Source organism: Salmo trutta, chromosome 24 (genome assembly GCF_901001165.1).
Source record: "Salmo trutta chromosome 24, fSalTru1.1, whole genome shotgun sequence".
Taxonomy (NCBI): domain Eukaryota; kingdom Metazoa; phylum Chordata; class Actinopteri; order Salmoniformes; family Salmonidae; genus Salmo; species Salmo trutta.
In genome coordinates, this window is record NC_042980.1 from 20,231,028 (window position 1) to 20,253,570 (window position 22,543).

At 45.6% G+C, this 22,543-nt stretch overlaps 1 protein-coding gene across 1 annotated transcript in view; it reads left to right on the plus strand.

Annotated features, from left to right (window-relative positions):
* Positions 1-1,188: 1,188 nt before the first annotated feature.
* Positions 1,189-22,543, plus strand: part of LOC115160886 (Krueppel-like factor 7) — a 67,688-nt gene continuing 46,333 nt past the window's right edge. Inside the window, exon 1 of the mRNA XM_029711390.1 lies at positions 1,189-1,711. Coding sequence (XP_029567250.1) covers positions 1,610-1,711 — 102 coding nt within the window. The 5' untranslated portion in view covers positions 1,189-1,609. The remainder of the gene's footprint in view (positions 1,712-22,543) is intronic.

Sequence of the window (22,543 nt, forward strand, 5' to 3'; positions counted from 1 at the left end):
TATGTTAACAAATGGAAATGAATTGTGATTAAATCTCTCCTTACCCTTTGGTATTACTTAGACTGCTCATTTTATTTTCAAATCCTTGTATGTATACCTACACATTTGCATAACCGTTGTAAAAATGTAAAGTAGCCAAAGTTGATTGCTCACTTTCCCCTGAAATGTTATGTTTCTTTAAAACTGTCAGCCTCTCTCTTTTCACCTGGCTATGTGGACAATATGAGGGCAAAATATCCCTGTCAGGTTAAAATAATGTCTGATTCAATAGTTATGTTCTACCAGACAGTAAATGTGATACATGCTGTTATCATTATATTGCAAGGGTTATATAATTGCACATGAATGTAATGTTTTTATTTGTAATCTTTATTAGGCTAGAGTTGATGCATGCCTTAATATGGCCAAATTATACATTTACAGCCCCAATCAACAGTTAACACTTTTGATATTCATAGTGAAAGTATTCACAATCCACATGACCAAGAAGTACTGTATAATAATAAACACGTTTACGATTAGTTTTGATGAGGTTTAGTGTGTATTTTAAGGGGCAGAAAAACGTGTAGGCTATTGGACTTGTATTAGTTTCTCCTTCAAGCTACAGACAAATAGTCCACACGCTGAGTTCAGTATTACACAGCGGGTTTCCAGTAAAAGCCTGCAACCTCAAACAACAAGAGAAGTCGCCTAGGAGCGGCGTCGTGTTGGGAAAGCTGTTACATCACAACCTCAAAGTCCCTGTTGGTCTTCTGTCCGAACGCTTTTCCACTAAAACCGTCTTTGAAGATGAACATTTCGAGAAAAAAAAATGTAATTCATTAGACTACACTGAAAACATGCTTTAGGAATATTTAAATGTGTTTAAAATGAGGTATTTTGACGTCTGAAAGGTTCGCATGTGCTTCCTCTTCGGCCACGGACTTCAACTGAGTGAAGGAAAAATGCTGCTGCATTTATATAGACGTCTAAAAATAGCTCACCTTTCACTGCCATGTTTGGCCAGACTGACAGCTACACAGAGCCAATACCAGCTCGCCATTCGTTCTAACTCCTCCTTTTTACCTATTTTAGCGCCGCCTTAATTGGACGCCAGTGAGGTCCGTCAACCCTATTTACCTTACATGGTCACGCACGGAATTGATTGACAACAAACCACTCCCCCCTTCGAGTCCCTTGGCTCGATCCGCTCACTAGACAGCTAGCCCGAGCTAGTCGCCTGCTGAAGCCACGGCAGCCAGGGGAAAAAGCAACCTGGAATTTATAGAGCGAAGATTGCAATCTGGTAATGCGGAAATAGATGGACGTTTCAAGTCACCGAGTTGGCATCCCACTCCTGGACTGAAGACCTGATAGTTAGCGCCAGAGAAAAAGGATTGCAATTCAGTGACACAGTATTCAACTATTATTTTCATATTTCTTTATAGTGGTTATTTTGCGTATTATTTGGTTCCAGTGGCATATAGAGCTATACTTTCTGGTGCACGGACAGACGCACGAGGAGTATCTGAATAACATTTTTTTGTTAACCCCTTAGACCTACCATACACAAGTAGGTTTTTTTTTCTCCAGTGGATCAAAGTAAATTGTTTTCAAATCGCGCATCAACATGGACGTGTTGGCGAATTACAGTATTTTTCAGGAACTCCAACTCGTGCATGACACAGGCTATTTCTCTGCGATGCCTTCGCTGGAGGAGAACTGGCAGCAGGTGACTTACTGCTTTTTCTTCACTGTATAACTGTCTTTACTTTTACTGTAGTAGCTTAGTATTTGTAAATCATCACTTATACGCTGTGGTTACGCTCCGGAGATAGAGAGCTGTCGAGTCGCGCGCGGCGCTTACATGCCAGCCCAGCGCATGCTGCCTGTCACGAAAACAATTTCAACTTGATCACATCCGCATACAATATAGTGTAGAGAAGACTGCTATGGACGCCTCTGTGTCCATCATTCCACTAAAGTACGCTATTTTCCAAGCCCCTAATATACTATCTACTTTGTCTGGCTGTGCTCTGTTATTCTGACGGCTCTCGCTTGCCGATTGTGATAGTGTTATTCTGCAATGAATGACAAGCAATGGCTTGTTGCAGACAAGTCTGCATTCTTCTTGTTATTTACATAGTAAATAGTGCTATCATTTGGTTTTAAGCACAAGACACTGTTTTAATAACATTGTGATGTTTTCTAATTGCCGTCCTTTTTAGTGTAGGCTATTGATTAGAGAATGCAGAGCGCGGATCGATACGGCCGTCTGTCAGTCGTTCTATTTGTTTTATTCATAAATAATGGAAACCAACCTGAGATAGAGAGAGAGAGCTCGTGGCACACATACACTAATTACACGTCTGTCAGATGCGATTTGGGAAAGCGCAGGGCAATTTGGGCATCGAAGATGAACACTTGACTAATAACAAGAGACTTGTTCTTAAATAATGCATCCGCATCTGTTAGATTACTTGGTGTTTTCAGCGGGTTGGTACGAGAACCGGCTCCCTATAGTGATCCATAATATATTATCACCACTGAGCCGCGAGAATATGTGCGTAAGGAAGATTAGCAGCTAGACTGCATGGGGGGAATTGTGTTTGTGTGTGTGTGTGTGTGTGTGTGTGTGCGCGCGCGCGTGCGCGTGTAATAGTAGCCTATACAGAAAGCACGGGGCTTTTGGGTTGGAACAAAACTACACATCCAATCTCACCAATGTGCCGAGTGAAGCCTGTGATGTTGCTGGATAGACGTAAACGAAGATCCACCTGTATTTGTCTCTGTGGCGTTGTGACATGTCGCGCTCAACATAGGCTGACCACTCGTTTATTAGAACGAAGTCACTGGCACAGTGAGCACACAGGGCATGCACATGGCCAAGCAGTCACCCGTGCCAACGCTACTGCCAGTCACCAAATATATTTGTGTGACTTAGGCTACTGACACTGATTCACGACTTGATACTATTCCATTTTGCCGAATGATGCTATCAGTTTATAGGAAATGGTGGTTGTGATATAGTAATAGGTGTATCATTTCATAGAATGAGATTTTTTTAAAGATGGAAACTGGTGTGCTTTTGAGTGCTCAGCCAGTGTTACTTATTCGGTGCGCATGGTGAGATGAGCGCTTATGAGTCTGCACTAGAGGTCCACGCTGCTGTGCGCACGGCTGCACTTACCGGCTGGGCTCGGGCTGACTGGTTGTCTCCCCCAACTCATTGCCATTCCATGTGCTCAACTGCAGGAATAGATCGGCTGGTTATTAATCGCTGGTGTGTGAGCGTGAAAAGGATCCAGCATAACCCCTGAGCCCCCCTCACACAGCCTCTCTCCCTCTCTCTCTTGCACACACACACACAAAACACACACGGTTGGCTGGCATGTGCTAATGGAAAGCTGTGGTCTGGCAGGGCCCATCCCGCCACTTTCAGCAGTAATTGGCTGCTTGCTGTCAGACAGACAGAGGGGTCTGCTCCATCTATCTTTCCTGGCTGTCTCTCAATCATTCCCCCTCTTTGTTGTCTTACATAACCTACTCACTTTTTGTGTCAATTAACAGCCTTGACAAACACAGGGACCATTGCCTTTTTGTCACAATGCTGTTGCACATCACACAGTTGAAGTCGGAAGTTTACATACACCTTAGCAAAATACATTTAAACTAAATTTTTCACAATTCCTGACATTTAATCCTAGTAAAAATTCCCTGTCTTAGGTCAGTTAGGATCACCACTTTATTTTAAGAATGTGAAATGTCAGAATAATAGTAGAGAGAATTATTTATTTCAGTTTTTATTTATTTCATCACATTCCCAGTGGGTCAGAAGTTTACATACACTCAATTAGTATTTGGTAGCATTGCCTTTAAATTGTTTGACTTGGGTCAAACGTTTCAGGTAGCCTTCCACTAGCTTCCCACAATAAGTTGGGTAAATTTTGGCCCATTCCTCCTGACAGAGCTGGTGTAACAGTCAGGTTTGAAGGCCTCCTTGCTCGCACACGTTTTTTCAGTTCTGCCCACAAATGTTCTATGGGATTGAGGTCAGGGCTTTGTGATGGCCACTCCATTACCTTGACTTTGTTGTCCTTAAACCATTTTGCCACAACTTTGGAAGTATGCTTGGGGTCATTGTCCATTTTGAAGACCCATTTGCGACCAAGCTTTAACTTCCTGACTGATGTCTTGAGATGTTGCTTCAGTATATCCACATAATTTTCCTCCCTCATAATGCCATCTATTTTGTGAAGTGCACCAGTCCCTCCTGTAGCAAAGCACCACCACAACATGATGCTGCCACCCCTGTGCTTCACGGTTGGGATGGTGTTCTCCGGCTTGCAAGCCTCCCCCTTTTTCTTCCAAACATAACAATGGTCATTATGGTCAGTTCTATTTTTGTTTCATCAGACCAAAGGACATTTTTCCAAAAAGTACGATCTTTGTCCCCATGTGCAGTTGCAAACCGTAGTCTGGCTTTTTTTATGGTGGTTTTGGAGCAGTGGCCTTTCAGGTTATGTCGATATAGGACTCGTTTTACTGTGGTAATAGATACTTTTGTACCTGTTTCCTCCAGCATCTTCACAAGGTCCTTTGCTGTTGTTCTGGGATTGATTTGCACTTTTCACACCAAAGTATGTTAATCTCTAGGAGACAGAACGTGTCTCCTTCTTGAGCGGTATGACGGCTGCGTGGTCCCATGGTGTTTATACTTGCGTACTATTGTTTGTACAGATGAACGTGGTACTTTCAGGCGTTTGGAAATTGCTCCCAAGGATGAACCAGATTTGTGGAGGTCTACAATCGTTTTCTGAGGTCTTGGCTGATTTCTTTAGATTTTTCCATGATGTCAAGCAGAGGCACTGAGTTTGAAGGTAGGCCTTGAAATACATCCACAGGTACACCACCAATTGACTCAAATGATGTCAATTAGCCTATCAGAAGCTTCTAAAGCCATGACATCATTTTCTGGAATTTTCCAAGCTGTTTAAAGGCACAGCCAAAATAGTGTATGTAAACTTCTGACCCACTGGAATTGTGATACAGTGAATTGTAAGTGAAATAATCTGTCTGTAAACAATTGTTGGAAAAATTACTTGTGTCGTGCACAAAGTAGATGTCCTAACCGACTTGCCAAAACTCTAGTTTGTTAACAAGACATTTGTGGAGTGGTTGAAAAATGAATTTTAATGACTCCAACCTAAGTGTATGTAAACTGTATATGTCCATGTGGTAAAGTGTGTTTGTCATCTGTGTGTCATATGTGTTTGCCTAGCTGGCTCTGACAGCATGGTGCCATGTTGTTAGTAATGGCTGCCAGGCCGGCCTCCTGATAGGTTTGTGAGCACCAGGGGTCTGCAGGAACAGTACAGGGAGCCCAGACACGTAGCCAGACACCTACTGTAGCCTTCTCCAAACTTAGCAGTGACCTGCTCCAAGTCTTTCTTCCATTACACTGCAGAACCATGCCCAAAGAGAGAGAGAGGAATACTCTGTAAAAATATTGTGCTAGTTCTACATATTTCCAATATGATGTATTTTGACTTATAATATACTTAACTTTTAGTGTTTCACAAACACTAACATATTAAGTTCAGCATTAAAAAATGAACTGTTATTGTTCATTAGATCCTTCTGATTAGTTACTTTCATTGATCGTGTTTTAGTGTTAAACATGGCTTTATGTATTTAATCTCTTGACATTATTATCCACTTAAGCAGGAATTGTTGAGTGCAGTGCTCACTACACTAGCACTAACTGGAGGTAAAGCTGCAAGCATTATAGCTTGATGTATTTGCATTTGTCAAGAGTGGCACGTGTGATCTTACTAATGGTGAGAATGAGAATAGGTGGTCTCGTCATTGAACGTCAATTTGAACAACGATTTTGATATCCGTTCATCATGATCCATTACACCTCATAGCATAACAAACTGTTTGATACTAATATAGAAATGTGCTTTTTATTCTTCAAGCATGCATACAACATTGTGTAAAAGTATTGTAAAAAAAAAAATACATTAAAAAATTACCCACAATCCTCTGAAACTGAGCCACATGGCAAGTTGTTGGAAGAATTTAAAATTCTTAAGTTGAAAGGAGATATGAAAATTGTGTAAGTTAAACACAATTTTCCTTGTAGTTGTTTATACACACAAATAGTTGTTTAGATTATGCATTTATCTTATGTTGAATTCATTGGGGGGGTAGCTTGGTTGAACAAGTGAAGTTGAGTAAAAAAAGTCATTATATTCAAGTAAAGATGACAACACATGTTTTTAGCTGTAAAAATAATTATATTTTTACAGTTATAAGTATAATTTTCTAACCACCTGAGTAATTTTTCAGAATGTAGAGTGAGAGGAGAAGAAAGAAAGGAATAGAAAAGAGAGAAATAGAGAGAGGATTACATATATAGGATCTTAATTTGTGCCAATTTGCTACAGCAGGAAAATAATCCTGCAACAACAGGAAATGTGAATTATTACATATATTATTTTTGTATGGGGTTGATACATTTTTCTTTCAAGTCTGACATTTTAAAGTGGAAACTACAAATGTTAGAAGCCTTTTTGAACTTTGAATACACTACAAGTTTGCATTTCTTGCTGTGCAGGAAAATTCTCAGCAACAAAAGAGTGATCAAATTAAGATCCTACGTTTGTAGAGTAAGATGAATAGAGAGAGAGGAAAAGTAAATAAAGAGATGGTTGGGGGGGTTGGGTGGCTCTGACCCGGTCGACCGCTTTTCTGCTAGATGTGTTTACTCATTGTTGTCCAGAGGAAATGGAGCGACTAGGCCACCGCCAGCAGCCAGAGAGAGAGAGGCTGCTCCCAAATGGCACTATATTCCCTATAAAATGTATTACTTTTGACCAGACCCATAAGTAGTGCACTATGTAGGGAATATTGTGCCATTTGAAACAGAGCCAGAGAGAAAAAACATCACTTGGAAGGACAAACCATAAAAGTCCTATTTAATGGTATGAGCGAGAGAGGAAAGGAGGGGGGAAAGCAAATGAGTGAGAGTTGATAAAATCCTTGTCCTGCCTGGGTGGACAGGTGGATAAAATAGTTTTTTCTAGTATGACCGGCGTACTCTGCTCGACGCCGTTAAAACTGCCTAATATTTTTACTGGTGCAGTAGGATGTCTTGATAGGATAGGATAACGTCTACTCTGTCTAGCGTGGCCCTAGATCTGCCAGGCAGGCAGGAGAAGGTAAACGACAGGCACCCTTCCCTCCCTCCCTTGCTCCTACCGGAGACAAGATGGATGGCCGTTGCAGGCCCCCAGTGAGCAGAGCATGAATCAGACCTTAATGGATATGATATGGGTGAATTGAGTTTCAGTGCTCTTAGGCTGGGGCCAGGGCTGAGGCTGAAGATGGGGCTCCCTCTCTCCTCTCTCTCTTCTGAGTCCCTGTGGAGACAACACACTGCTGCTGGCTGGGCTGCTGTCTCTCTCACCTGGCTTGAACAAAGACACTATCTCTCACTGTCACCAGGAGACAGAGGTAAAAGAGAGAGAGGTGGCTGGAAAGAGAGGGGACTGGAGAGAAAGAAGGGGGAAGAGAGAGAAGGGACGGGAAAGAAAGGGAGAGGGGGAGAGAGAGGGGGGGAGAGGGGACCGGAGAAATAGATAGAGGAGACCAGAGAGAGAGAGCGGCCCACTGTAATCATTGCTCTTCTGTTCGTCCTCTGTAGAAAGGGAGGGATTATTTCAGCAGTGACCCGTGAGGGGGGTTAATTTAAAGAGCGTATGTTTGTGCACCAAGAGGGTCCCTGTTGTCTCCGTCTCCCTCCACTAACCAACCACGCACGCACACACACACATCTTCGTCTTTGGCTGCAGAGTAGGTTGTGATGGGAAGGGGAGGGCAGAGAGCAGGTTGGAGAGCAGGTGGGTCTGCCTTGGGATTGAGACAGGAGGAGAAGTAAACAACACCATTAAAACCAGGTGAGACACCTCGTCCAATTAACCAGCCTCACCTGAGACAGTGTGGAGACAGAGAGAGAGAGAGAGGCATGATGTCTGTTTGTGTTTGTCTGCCTGTCTGTCTGTCTGACTGGCTGAATGGCTGGCTGTGTGTCTGTCTATCCGTCTGGCTCTCAGTCTGTATGAGTGTCTGTCTGTTTGTCTGGCTGGCTGTAAGTCTGGTTGTTTGTCAGTGTCTGTGTCTGTCTGTTTTTCTTTGCCACTCAGGCGGTAAGTGTCCTCTCCTTCTCAGACAGCACCCATATATTTGTGGGCTGCAGTGAAAATGGGTCACCCTGTGCCTCTCTCCCTCTCTCCACCATGCCTTGCAGTCCCGTCTCTCACATTTTGGGCTGCAGCGTTCTTTTTTATCTCCTCCTTTTTGTTTTCAGAGTTTCTATTTCAGTACCTTCAGGAGTTTGAAGCATGCTCTCTAATTGATTTGTTTTCAGAGCTTCTATTTCAGTACCTTCAGGAGTTTGAAGCATGCTCTCTAATTGATTTGTTTTCAGAGCTTCTATTTCAGTACCTTCAGGAGTTTGAAGCATGTTCTCTAATTGATTTGTTTTCAGAGCTTCTATTTCAGTACCTTCAGGAGTTTGAAGCATGCTCTTTAATTGATTTGTTTTCAGAGCTTCTATTTCAGTACCTTCAGGAGTTTGAAGCATGCTCTTTAATTGATTTGTTTTCAGAGCTTCTATTTCAGTACCTTCAGGAGTTTGAAGCATGCTCTTTAATTGATTTGTTTTCAGAGCTTCTATTTCAGTACCTTCAGGAGTTTGAAGCATGCTCTTTAATTGATTTGTTTTCAGAGCTTCTATTTCAGTACCTTCAGGAGTTTGAAGCATGCTCTCTAATTGATTTGTTTTCAGAGCTTCTATTTCAGTACCTTCAGGAGTTTGAAGCATGCTCTCTAATTGATTTGTTTTCAGAGCTTCTATTTCAGTACCTTCAGGAGTTTGAAGCATGCTCTCTAATTGATTTGTTTTCATTGGGACGTATTTTTAGATCACAGGCCGTATGTGTTCGATTGAAATGCAAATACAGATATAGAATCTTACTTTGATCACCCTGTTGTTGTAGGAAATGTCCTTCACAGCAGGAACGCAAACATGTAGCTAGTGTATTCTACGTTTAAAAAGACTTCTAAAGTTTTCAATTTCCACTTCAACATTTTAGACTTGATTTGCCCTAACTAAAAAAATGTATCAAGGCCTACAAAAATGTCCATTAATTATAATACACACAATAATTCACATTTCCTGTTGCTGCAGGACTATTTTCCTGCTGTGAGAAACTGGTCAAATTAAGATCCTACATGTGTAGCTAGTCCTGCACTGTGAGTAAAACCCTTTGAGCAGTGGCAGAAATACAGGTTTGGCCTGAGAAATTGAGGGAAAAGATTAGTAAATGTACCCAAAATAATCATAAATAACTCTTTATAATGACGTGAAAGTGTGACAAGCCGGTCTTGGTATTGTAAGCCCCCAATTCCCTAGTACAAGGGGAGTCCTGAGTGGCGCAGCGGTCTAAGGCACTGCATCTCAGTGGTTGAAGCGTCACTACAGACACCCTGGTTCAAATCCAGGCTGTTTCACAACCGGCCATGGTTGGGAGTCGCACAAGGCGGAGCACAATTGGCCCAGCGTTGTCCAGGTTTGGCCGGTGTAGGCCGTCATTGTAAATGAGAATTTGTTCTTAATGGACTTGCCTAGTTAAATAAAAAATATACACTACTGTTCAAAAGTTTGGGGTAAATTAGAAATGTCTTTGTTTCTGGAAAGAAAAGCAATTTTTTTTCCATTAAAATAACATCAAATTGATCAGAAATACAGTGTAGACATTGTTAATGCTGTAAATGACTATTGTAGCTGGAAACAGCAGATTTTTTATGGAATATCTACATAGGCGTACAGAGGCCCATTATCAGCAACCATCACTCCTGTGTTCCAATGGCATGTTGTGTTAGCTAATCCAAGTTTATCATTTTAAAAGAGCTGGAAACTGTTGTCCTGATTAAAGAAGCAATACAACTGGCCTTCTTTAGACTTGTTGAGTATCTGGAGCATCAGCATTTGTGGGTTCAATTACATGCTCAAAATGGCCAGAAACAAATATCTATTCTCCTGAAACTCCTGTCTATTCCTGTTCTGAGAAATGAAGGCTATTCCATGCCAGAAATTGCCAAGAAACTGAAGATCTTGTACAACGCTGTGTACTACTCCCTTCACAGAACAGCGCATACTGGCTTTAACCAGAATAGAAAGAGGAGTGGGAGGCCCCGGTGCACAACTGAGCAAGAGGACAAGTACATTAGTGTTCTGCCTCCATCCCTATCCTACCTCTGCCCTCCATTCTGCCTGCCTTTTGCCCCCCCTGCCCTCTCTCTCCATCCCTCTCCCTCCTCTCTGCCCTCTCTCTCTATCGCTCTCCCTCCTCGCTGCCATCTCCCTCCCTCCCTCTCCCCCTCCTCTCTCTCTCTCTCTCTCTCTCTCCTCTCTCTCTCTCTCTCTCTCTCTCTCTCTCTCTCTCTATCCATCTCCCTCCTCTATGTCCTCTCTCCCTCCCATTTGCCCTCTCCCTCTATCCCTCTCCCTCCTCTTTGCCCTCTCTCTCCATTCCTTTCCCTCCTCTCTGCCCTCTCTCTCCTCTCTCTCCATTCCTCTCCCTCCTCTGCCCTCTCTCTCCATTCCTCTCCCTCCTCTGCCCTCTCTCTCCATCCCTCTCCCTCCTCTCTGCCCTCTCTCTCCATCCCTCTCCCTCCTCTTTGCCCTCTCTCTCCATTCCTCTCCCTCCTCTCTGCCCTCTCTCTCCTCTCTCTCCATTCCTCTCCCTCCTCTGCCCTCTCTCTCCATCCCTCTCCCTCCTCTCTGCCCTCTCTCTCCATCCCTCTCCCTCCTCTTTGCCCTCTCTCTCCATTCCTCTCCCTCCTCTCTGCCCTCTTTCTCCTCTCTCTCCATTCCTCTCCCTCCTCTGCCCTCTCTCTCCATCCCTCTCCCTCCTCTCTGCCCTCTCTCTCCATTCCTCTCCCTCCTCTGCCCTCTCTCTCCATCCCTCTCCCTCCTCTGCCCTCTCTCTTCATTCCTCTCCCTCCTCTCTGCCCTCTCTCTCCATTCCTCTCCCTCCTCTCTGCCCTTTCCCTCTATCCCTCTCCCTCCTCTCTGCCCTCTCTCTCCATTCCTCTCCCTCCTCTCTGCCCTCTCCCTCCTCTTTGCCCTCTCTCTCCATTCCTCTCCCTCCTCTCTGCCCTCTCTCTCCATTCCTCTCCCTCTTCTCTGCCCTCTCTCTCCATTCCTCTCCCTCTTCTCTGCCCTCTCCCTCCATCCCTCTCCCTCCTCTCTGCCCTCTCCCTCCATCCCTCTCCCTCATCTTTGCCCTCTCTCTCCATTCCTTTCCCTCCTCTCTGCCCTCTCCCTCTATCCCTCTCCCTCCTCTCTGCCCTCTCCCTCTATCCCTCTCCCTCCTCTCTGCCCTCTCTCTTCATTCCTCTCCCTCCTCTCTGCCCTCTCCCTCCTCTTTGCCCTCTCTCTCAATTCCTCTCCCTCCTCTCTGCCCTCTCCCTCCATCCCTCTCCCTCCTCTCTGCCCTCTCTCTCCCAGGCAGCTGGTTGACCTACAGACCAGATCCCAGCAGCTTTGTGAACTGGTCCTCCTCCCCCTTATTCTCCCCCAATCCTGTCCTCCAGAGTAAAGGCTGCAGGCAGCCAGCCAGCCATCCACAGCACAGCCAGAGCCACAGCCGGTGCAGCATGCCTGACTCTCTCTTCCCTAACACAGGGATTTGAGCCCGGCCCGGCCGCCTGGGGAAGCCAAGTTTGACAAGATAATGAATTGCTATGCATGCATATTCGCCGCAGCAGTTTTTCGCATTTCACAGCCCAGTAACTCTCAGAACAGTGGCAGTGGTAGAGGGGAGAGTGAGAGAGGGAGGGTAATGGAGTAGAGAAAGCACAATACCATTCAAAATGGATTCAGATGGATTTGGACTACGTATGTGTATCGGAGGCCTATTTGAACCCCACTCACCACCCCCAGCCCCCCAGAATCCTTCCCCCCACTACTACCTCCCAGCATCCCTGTGAACAGTGAACTATGTGAGCAGCCTGCTTTAAATTTCAGCTTTTATTGCCGTCCCTGCTGTCCGGTCCAGTCAGTGATGTGTTGAGTTCTCCTTCCCTCCTCCCGTCCCCTCCTCTCCCTTCCTCTCCTCTCCTTTCCTCTGGGCTATGTCTGCCAGAACTACACTTACAGTTATGTAATCCACAGTGGAGTGCAGCTGGTTTCTCACAGCAGAGAGGCTAAGCACTGGAGAGGGAAGAGGGGAAGGAAGAGGGGAGGAAGAGGGGAAGAGGGGGCCCCCATAACATCACATCCCATTCCCAACCAGCCCCCTGATCTCTGACGGGGGATCGCTCCGGGGAAAGCTGCAGGATTATGATCACAGGAGGCTGGCTTGCTGTGCTAAGGAGCCCAGGGAGAGGCAGGGGGAGGTGGGGCGGGAAGCCCGTGGAATCCCCTAGCAATAGGGACGGCGGCGGGGAGAGAGTGGAAACACCTGGATTGCTTAAGTGCTGGAGCCATATTATGCTGTGTTTTGGTTCTGTTTTGATACGTTTTTATATTTCCACAGCTGTGTGTGAAGGGGTTAGACATGCAACGATGCATTCACACACACACACACACACACACACACACACACACGCACTGCTTTTTCCCCCTGTTGTAACCACTTAGCGTACTTCCTCTACTACTCTTGTCTTCACTGTGAAACTGCACTCTTATGGCTCAATCAACAGTTCCACACTCAAACTCCACACTCCACTCCACTCCCCACTCCACTGAGTAGCTGTCTGAGGACCAGGCAGGAGGCTAGTTTACCACGAAACCAGTCAGACAAGTTCCATCTCATTTTAAAACATGATAATGCCTCTTTGAAAAAGAGCTCTCTCATTACTGCACTGCTGATAAGTGGTCAGAAGTTGAGGGCGGAGCTCAGCGCTCCTCTGTGGAATGTTACCGCAACAACCCAGCTGTCACTGAGTCATCATCAGTGCCCTGTAATTCACATGTCACAGTGTCTGTGGGGGGGTGAATTAAGGTCTGCATTACTCAACTTAACCTACACAGACAGAACTACAGAAATACCACCACCTCTATTCCCACAGACTGATTCCAGTCAAATTACTGTCTGGTCAGCATCTCTGGGTTTAAAGAAAGCACTATAAACATGCTATGCATTATTATTATCTATCACTGATGCACTTTATGGCCCAGCCCCAAACAGACAGGAGTATATTGGCCACTTCTGATCTGATTAAAGAACCTTACAATTGATTCCTTCTCAGCTTGTTGGGCTGTCACATTTATATGGAGTTGTTGAGCAATGCCAGGCTTTACCAGGGATGTGGGCCCAGCCAGGGCTGGGCAGGGTAGGGTAGGGCAGACAGTATTGAGTCATCCTTCTATCAACCCCCCTAGCTTGTTATTGTTATCAGCTGGGGCTGGCAGGGAGCTGTGTAATACCATAATAATGCCATAAAGCCAGGCCTATTGTACTGCACATTTCCTGTGTGAGCAAGCTTCTCTCCCCTGCTGTTTCCCTATAAAAGAGATCAGCATTATTACAGACACACACACACACACACACACACGGCCATAGGGGATCTCCTCACTTCCTGTGACGAGGGATGACTCAGTGGTTGAGTCCTAAAAGGGTGCCATTTGGGACATAAAATTAACTGGGTACATGTGGGTGTGAGGTACGCTTTCACACAGTACACTTTGGCCCTGTGGAATCCTTCTGTGGTGTAATGGCTTTTTGTGCTGGCTGGGCGTTTCTGTATTGGGTGTGCATACTAGGTGTGCATACTAGGTGTGCATCCTTAATGGCACCCTATTCCCTTTATAGTGAACTACATTTGATCAGGGCCCTATGACCAAAGCCCAAAAGTAGTGCACTACTGTATATTGGAAATATAGTGCCATTCTGGACTCATCCTAAGCCTGGATGGATCCACCCATCATCCACAAACACACACCCATCTCTCTCAGCAAAACACAGCCAACACACCATCAGCAGCTGACTGCAATTAGGCTCCAGTCTGAGGGAGGGAATAGACCCTTTCATGTTCTGGGGGAGAGAGGCAGGTTTCCTTTTGAAGTAGGGACCCTTTTTACTGAAGCACCGCTGTGTGTGTGTGGTTAAGTTCATGTTGCGCTGGTTAGATCGCACATCTCACCTGACCCCACCACTATACCGGCGCTATGAAATGTGACAGTCACACCATAAAATCTGTTTGAAGACTTTTTAGCTGAATAGACAATGAGTGAGAGAGAGAGAGAGAGAGACGGACAGAGAGAAAGGAAATTGTAAAACAAACAATACTCTGCATTAAAATGAGAAGTACTCAGTAAGATCGATTAAAATCAATTCTCATAGAGTGGAGATATATCCTCCAACAGCTGATTAGTTATTATTAGTTATTGTTATCAATGTATTCATGTTCTCTCATTTCCTTTTCCCTTTGAGTTAATTCATATTGGCTTCTTAATCAGAAACCATTCAAATCAGACAAGCTCATGAGAGCACATAATTCAGCAGGCAGGTTAGCCCAGCCCACAGACACAGGTTCCGTCCCAGATGGCACCCTATTCCCTACATAGTGCACTACTTTGGACCAGGGCCGGCCATTTGGGACGCACACAGACTGAATGAGCCATTCGCTAAGAACGGAGCGTATTTTAGTTATGAAACAGCACAATAAGTACACTGGCTCTCGGAAAATGAAACAAATGAACTTGATGTGTAGTCTGACTCTGGTCTCCCAGAGCCACAGCTTAGTGTGTAAAGCTATAGGCTTGATCTTCAAGGGTGAATGGTGTGCCGTATAGAGGTGACGGACTGGAGAGCTCGCTGCTCGCTCTGGAGGATTAGATTACACACTTTAGAGGGGATTTACCTTTCTTTATATCAAATGGATGTTTGGATGGTTGGTTCACTCTGCTAGCTCTACATATAGGGTTGTATATGGATCTGATGGTTCCAAACAGTTCTACTTTTGCGTCTGAAATCTATTTTGTTCGGTGACAGACTGGACAGGGAAGGTCATTAAACTTCCCAAACGGTGCAGGGGTGAGAGGGAGGCTAGCCCTGGCCTGTACTGTACTGTATGTGTCAGGCTCAGGGGCTATACAGGGGCCATATTGAATCATTAGCACATTGGAGAAGGAGAGAGAGCACACAGATCAATTTGCAATCCAAACAAGCCACGTGAGCCCGGCTGGAACCTCTGTTAGGGTAGGGCTGCGAGGACAGCGGCATCGGCCCAAATGGTCGCTATTCCTATCTACTGCACTACTTTTGACCAGGGCCCATAGAGCTCTGGTCAGAAGTAGTGCACCATTTACGGGATAAGGTGACATTTGGGACGCAGCCAGCATCACTGCCAGGAAGCTACGGTAATGGCTGGCTGACTGCTGAGGTTTTGTTTAAGGGCAAACAACACAATGTTGTGGTGTTGAAACTACTTCACTCTGTAGGTGCAAAGTGACTTTAAAAAACAGGGTTTAGCCAGGGTTGAGGTCAATTCATTTTTCAATTCAGTCAACAGCAATTCAAGAATTGAAAGTGCCATCTACAGCATTTAATGTTTTCATTGAGTTGGAATTTCAAATCCTGAATGCAAGTGGAATCAACCCTGACCCTGCGATCGACTGAATTGAAGTAGAATGGACCCTAGCCCTCCTTGGAACAGCAAAATGGAGCTAAAGGTGTTGAGGTATACAGTGTAACTGTAGTAGATGTGAAGCTACACAGTATCTACACCTGACATGCCATCACACATACAGGACCAAGGACAGTCCAGGTCTACAGCCTGCTGCTCACTGGGAGAGAACACAGACTTCCACACACACTACAGACACACATGCTCGCATGCACACTTGACACACACACCTACACACACATGCACATAACGTGACTCATACACCGGCACACACACACATGCGCGCACACACACACACACACACACACGCACAAACACACACACACACACACACACTGTGAGCTGTTATAACTCAGGGAGTAGCAGGTACACTGTGCCCTCTACATATGATTGCATATGGACGTCTGAACACTGAATGGAGATCAAGAGGTTTTCACAGCCGCAGATGGAGAGAGAGTGGGAGAGCAGGGTGAGGAGGAGGAGAGTAGAGAGGGATGAGGGGAGAGGTGATGTTGGAGATGAGGGTGGTTCATTTGTCTGGGAGCTTCTCAAGTGACTGTCAGCCCTCTGGGCTCATTGAGAGGAGCAGAGGAGACGGAGAGGGGGAATGGAGGAGAGTGGGTGTGAGGAGTCGAGAGAGAGAGAGAGAGACAAGGATGGAGAGAGAGAGAGAGAGAGAGGAAGTGAAAGAGAGAGGAAAGCGAGAAAGATGAGCACGGCGGCAGCTACATCTTTATGCATGAGGCTGTGCTGTGTGTCTCTCCTCAGTCCATGGAGAGAGAGGTTGCTCTGCTGCTCCACTCACGGCTTTGATTAACAACCACAGAGGAGCCAGTCATTTTTCCTTCCTACACACTGGCAGACACACACACGCACACACCTTTTCTTCGCTGTCTCACAAACTCACACACATGCACCCAACTCACAAACTCACACACACCCAACTCACAAACTCACACACACATACAGTACACCCAACTCACAAACTCACACACACATACACCCAACTCACAAACTGACACACACCCAACTCACAAACTCACACACACCCAACTCACAAACTCACACACACATACACCCAACTCACAAACTCACACACACCCAACTCACAAACTCACACACACACATACAGTACACCCAACTCACAAACTCACACACACATACACCCAACTCACAAACTCACACACACCCAACTCACAAACTCACACACACATACAGTACACCCAACTCACAAACTCACACACACATACACCCAACTCACACACTCACACACACCCAACTCACAAACTCACACACACATACACCCAACTCACAAACTCACACACACATACACCCAACTCACAAACTCACACACACATACACCCAACTCACAAACTCACACACACATACACCCAACTCATAAACTCACACACACATACACCCAACTCATAAACTCACACACACCCAACTCACAAACTCACACACACCCAACTCACAAACTACACACACACACACACACACACACACACACACACACACACACACACACACACACACACACACACACAACTCACACACACACACAGTACACCCAACTCACAAACTCACACACACACACACACATACACACATACATCCAACTCACAAACTCACACACACATACAGCACACCCAACTCACAAACTCACACACACCCAACTCACAAACTACACACACACACACACACACACACACACACACACACACACACACACACACACACACACACACACACACACACACACACACACACACACACATACAAAGAAATAGAAAACAATCCACACCCAGTGAGTGCCATTTGGGGAAACCAAGGAAAGTCACGGCATTACTCTCCCTTTCGTTCCAGAATCCTCATTGGTGCTCTGCCTCTCTCTCATACCCCCACACTACCTCCCTCTCCCTCTCCTCGGGTATGCTTTATGTAGTTTAACAGAATCCACCACTCTGTATTCCACACCTGAGCACCATGTACATAAAGAGCAGGCGAGCGTTAGCGTTGCTACTCATAAATAATAGATAATGGTGTCCTTGTTGTTTTTAAACAGCTCTAAGCTGAGCTTCAGAGGTGTCTTAGAGCACTGAGAGAGTGGGAGAGACAAAGAACTGAAGGGCATTTCTGCATAGAGAGAGAGATAGAGAGAGAAGTCTCATGTTTATTCAACAGCTCATGGGGTTGGGAGGGGTGCTTTGGCCTCCCACGCTGCTTTCTCTGTCTTTCTCCATCTGCACCTCTCTCCTTTTCTCTTTCTTTCTTTCTCTCTCTCTCTCTATCGCTCTCTCTCTTTAACTCAGTCACTCACTCTCTCTTTCTCTCTTTCCCTCTCTTTAACTCACTCTCTCCGTCTCCCTCTATTTCTCCGTCTCCCTCTATCAAACTCTCTCTTGCTTGCTCTCTCTTTCACTCCCCCTTTTCTATAATTCTCTCTTTCTCTTTTATTCTCTCTGAACTTGACTTTCTGGAGTTTCCCTCTCTATAAAGGCCATTCTTGACAACCTCCATATGTAAATATGAACATAGAAATGTCCATGTAGATCTACCTCCATACACACTAATGCTCGCCTCAGACTATGCTGCGCCCAGTGACACAAGCCTACCAGATTAGCTAAATAACTTTTATGCTCGCTTCAAGGCAAGTAACACTGAAACATGCGTGAGAGCATCAGCTGTTCTGGACGACTGTGTGATCACGCTCTCTGCAGCCGATGTGAGTAAGACTTTTAAACAGGTCAACGTTCACAAGAACGCTGGGCCAGACGGATTACCAGGATGTGTACTCCGAGCATCCGCTGACCAACTGGCAAGTGTCTTCACTGACATTTTCAACCTCTCCCTGACTGAGTCTGTAATACCTACATGTTTTAAGTAGACCACCATAGTCCCTGTGCCCAAGAACATAACCTGTACGTAACCTGAACGTAACATAACCTGAACGTAACCAAGAACATAACATAACCTGAACGTAACCTGCCTAAATGACTACCAACCCGTAGCACTCACGTCTGTAGCCATGAAGTGCTTTGAAAGGCTGGTCATGGCTCACATCAACACCATTATCCCAGAAACCTTAGACCCGCCCTAATTTGCATACCACACCAACAGATCCACAGATGATGCAATCTCTATTGCACTCCACACTGCCCTTTCACACCTGTACAAAAGGAACACCTATGTGAGAATGCTATTCATTGACTACAGCTCAGCGTTCAACACCATAGTGCCCTCAAAGCTCATCACTAAGCTAAGGACTCTGGGACTAAATACCTCCCTCTGCAACTGGATCCTGGACTTCCTGACGGGCCGCCCCCAGGTGGTAAGGGTAGGTAACAACACATCCACCACGCTGATCCTCAGCATGGGGGCCCCTCAGGGGTGCGTGCTCAGCCCCCTCCTGTACTCCCTGTTCACTCATGACTGCATGGACATGTAACCGATGTGAAATGGCTAGTTAGTTAGCGGTTTCGTCACTCGCTCTGAGACTTGAAGTAGGGTAGGACCGAGCACGCCCCGTTTCTCATCGAAGGGGCTGTAGTGGAGCAGGTTGAGCCATTCAAGTTTATCCATCATCAACACACTAACATGGTCCAAGCACACCAAGACAGTCGTGAAGAGGGTGCGACAAAACTTATTCCTCCTCAGGAGACTGAAAATATTTGGCATGGGTCCTCAGATCCTCAAAAGGTTTTACAGCTGCACCATCAAGAGCATCCTGACGGGTTGCATCACTACCTGGTGTGGCAACTTCTTGGCCTCCGACCGCAAGGCACTACAGAGGGTAGTGCGTACGGCCCAGTACATCACCGGGGCCAAGCTTCCTGCCATCCAGGACATCTATACCAGGCGGTGTAAGAGGAAGGCCCTAAAAATGTTCAATGACTCCAGCCCCCCTAGTCATAGACTGTTCTCTCTGCTAACGCACAGGAAGTGGTACCGAAGCGCCAAGTCTAGGCTCCTAAATAGCTTCTTTCCCTAAGCCATTAGACTCCTGAACAGCTAATCAAATGGCTACCAGACTTTCTGCATTAACACCCTGTATATAGCCTCCACATTGACTCTGTACCGGTACCCCCTGTATATAGCCTCCACATTGACTCTGTACCGGTACCCCCTGCATATAGCCGTGCTATTGTTATTTACTGCTGCTCTTTAATGATTTGTTATTCTTATCTTCTTTGTTGTATTTTCTTAAAACTGCATTGTTGGTTAAGGGTTTGTAAGTAAGCATTTCACTGTAAGGTGAAATGTTGTTTTTGGTGCATGTGACAAATACAATTTGATTTGATTTTATTTGAGAGTCAATGTTGACAGCAAACATTTTCACCAAAAGAGATTGTTCTTGCTCTGTCCTGAAGTACTCTTTAGATTCAATAGTCAGGATGTATTTTCTTACCCGAATTACTCTGTAGCAACAGTATACAGACAAAAACACACACACACACACACACACACACACACAGTGTTTCCAGTCAGTGCAGAGTCAGATGGAGTAAAGCTGATTATGCTAACTCACAACAGACGTAGTCGTGCACCTGTTGCTAGGCTGCAGGGCGGGCAGGGCTGAGCTCATTTGTTTGTTTTCATATCAGGTGGATGATGAAAGCGCCCGCTGGACGGACACACACACACACATACACACATAAGAACACATACACTGGTTGTTTAACTTTAAAAGCATAATGGGTGTATGTGCAGTGATTGCTTGTGCGTGTGTTCATGAAGGCAGTTATGAGAAAGAGAGCGTAGAATATGCATATGGTCTGTGTGTGGTAGAGGGTAGCCTAGTGTGTGTGTGGTAGAGGGCTAGCCTAGTGTGTGTGTGGTAGAGGGCTAGCCTAGTGTGTGTGTGGTAGAGGGCTAGCCTAGTGTGTGTGTGTGGTAGAGGGCTAGCCTAGTGTGTGTGTGTGGTAGAGGGCTAGCCTAGTGTGTGTGTGGTAGAGGGCTAGCCTAGTGTGTGTGTGTGTGGTAGAGGGCTAGCCTACTGTGTGTGTGGTAGAGGGCTAGCCTACTGTGTGTGTGTGAGCGAGAGAGAGAGAGAGAGAGAGAGAGAGCGAGAGAGAGAGGGAAAGAGAGAGCAGTATTTGTTCATGCTTTGTTTTGTGTTACTGATGGCCTAGTGACCTGGCTGAGCTCCAGACACCCATTGTGTCAGAGCCTGGTTTGGTTCTGGCTGCTTGCTTCCTCTCTCTCGCTGTCTCTCTTTTCTCTCCCTCTCTCTCTTCTTTTTCTCTCTCTCCCACTACTCCCCCCCCCCCCTCTCTCTTTCTCCTTCTGTACTCTGCACAAAGCTTGGCACAGTTTGCTCTCACAGCCCTGAGCCCGAGTTTAGCTGCTCTACCCAGCAAATGGATGGCGAGAAAATAAAAAGGGCAGATGCCCCTCTGGCCGGCAGTCAAGGGACTGGTGCTTTTTGTGAAACTCCCGGCCCGTGGAGCCTGTCGCTGTTCATTTTGGCACAGCTCACTGTAGTGGGGAGAAACAGAGCTGTTCCACTGCCACTTCCCACTAGTGTTAACTCACATTAGAAAGAAGGATGAGACTAAAAACAACAAGATAATTCATTTAAAATATACTGTGTCTGTAAAATGTATATAGGTTCAGAACTTTTGGGAAACAGCACAGTTAAAAAAATATATGGCAAATAGAAATCAAACTGTATGGTATTCAGAGATAGATGGGAGGGGTTGACTGGAACTGAAGGGTGGAACTAAAAACAAACAAAAGATAACTATTGTAAACTACACTGTGTCCGTAAAATGTATATAGCATGTATAAACTGGAAGTAGAAGCCTAAGTGTTGGTGTCCATTCGTTTTCTCCAATTAGGGGAGGGGTGGTAGTGTTAGGGGAAAATAATAAAGGAAAATAAAAAATATAGAAAAAAGATATAGAAATGGGGGATTGGAAATGATGCAGACAATTACATTGATGGAAGCTACCATCTATCTGCAATATTAAGCTGATCTACTCCCTAAAAATATATATATATATTTGTTTTTTAATCACATTAGAAAGATGAGTCTCAAGGGTGAACTGGAGATTCAAATGACATCATCTGCAGAGTGATGTGCACGTGTGTGTGCGTGCGTGCGTGCATGAGTTATGGTGTGTGTCTGTATGACATCATCTGCAGAGTAGAGGATGTTGACTGAGCTACAGGAAGTATGTGTGCTGAGCGGGTTCACAAGGTTGTGAGTGTGACATTGAGGGTATCCACATTATTTCCTGTGATACCCACTGACCCCCCTTCACCCTCTAGCCTCCTCCCTCATCCTCCGTCCTCCCCCCTCATTTCAGAAAACCCAGCCCTCCTTACCCCCTCCCTCACCCTCCTTTCTCTCATTCATCAACCCCCTGGATGCTGCTGCTTTTACAGTTGCTGTGGTTACGGCGCCATGGCGACGGTTGTCGAGTCATCAGGGAGCTCCATGTTGTTTTTGGGGCTCTATTTGAAGCCCTTCGTCCTGGCATTGTGTGTATGCTGTTACGGCAGGTGGCATACTGTACTGTACTCCATATATAGACTTGGCTCTAGTGTGGAACCTCTCTCTCTCTCTCTCTCTCTCTCTCTCTCTCTCTCTCTCTCGCTCAGATCCAGGCCTGTTCTAATGAGCTGTAAGCATGAACCACCTTTACCTGCGACTAATGACAAATAGTGTGTGTTAATGTGTGTATGGTCTGTGTGTTACTGACACGGTCGATCCCATGCGGTCTGCGAGCAAGGAGAGGAGCAGCCAGCCCAGTAAATGGGTCACATGTAGAGCACAACGACCTTGGAAATGTGTCCTGTGCTCGTCGAGACGCAGGGAGAGAATGTTTCTTTGTCAGGGACTAGATTGTAGGGA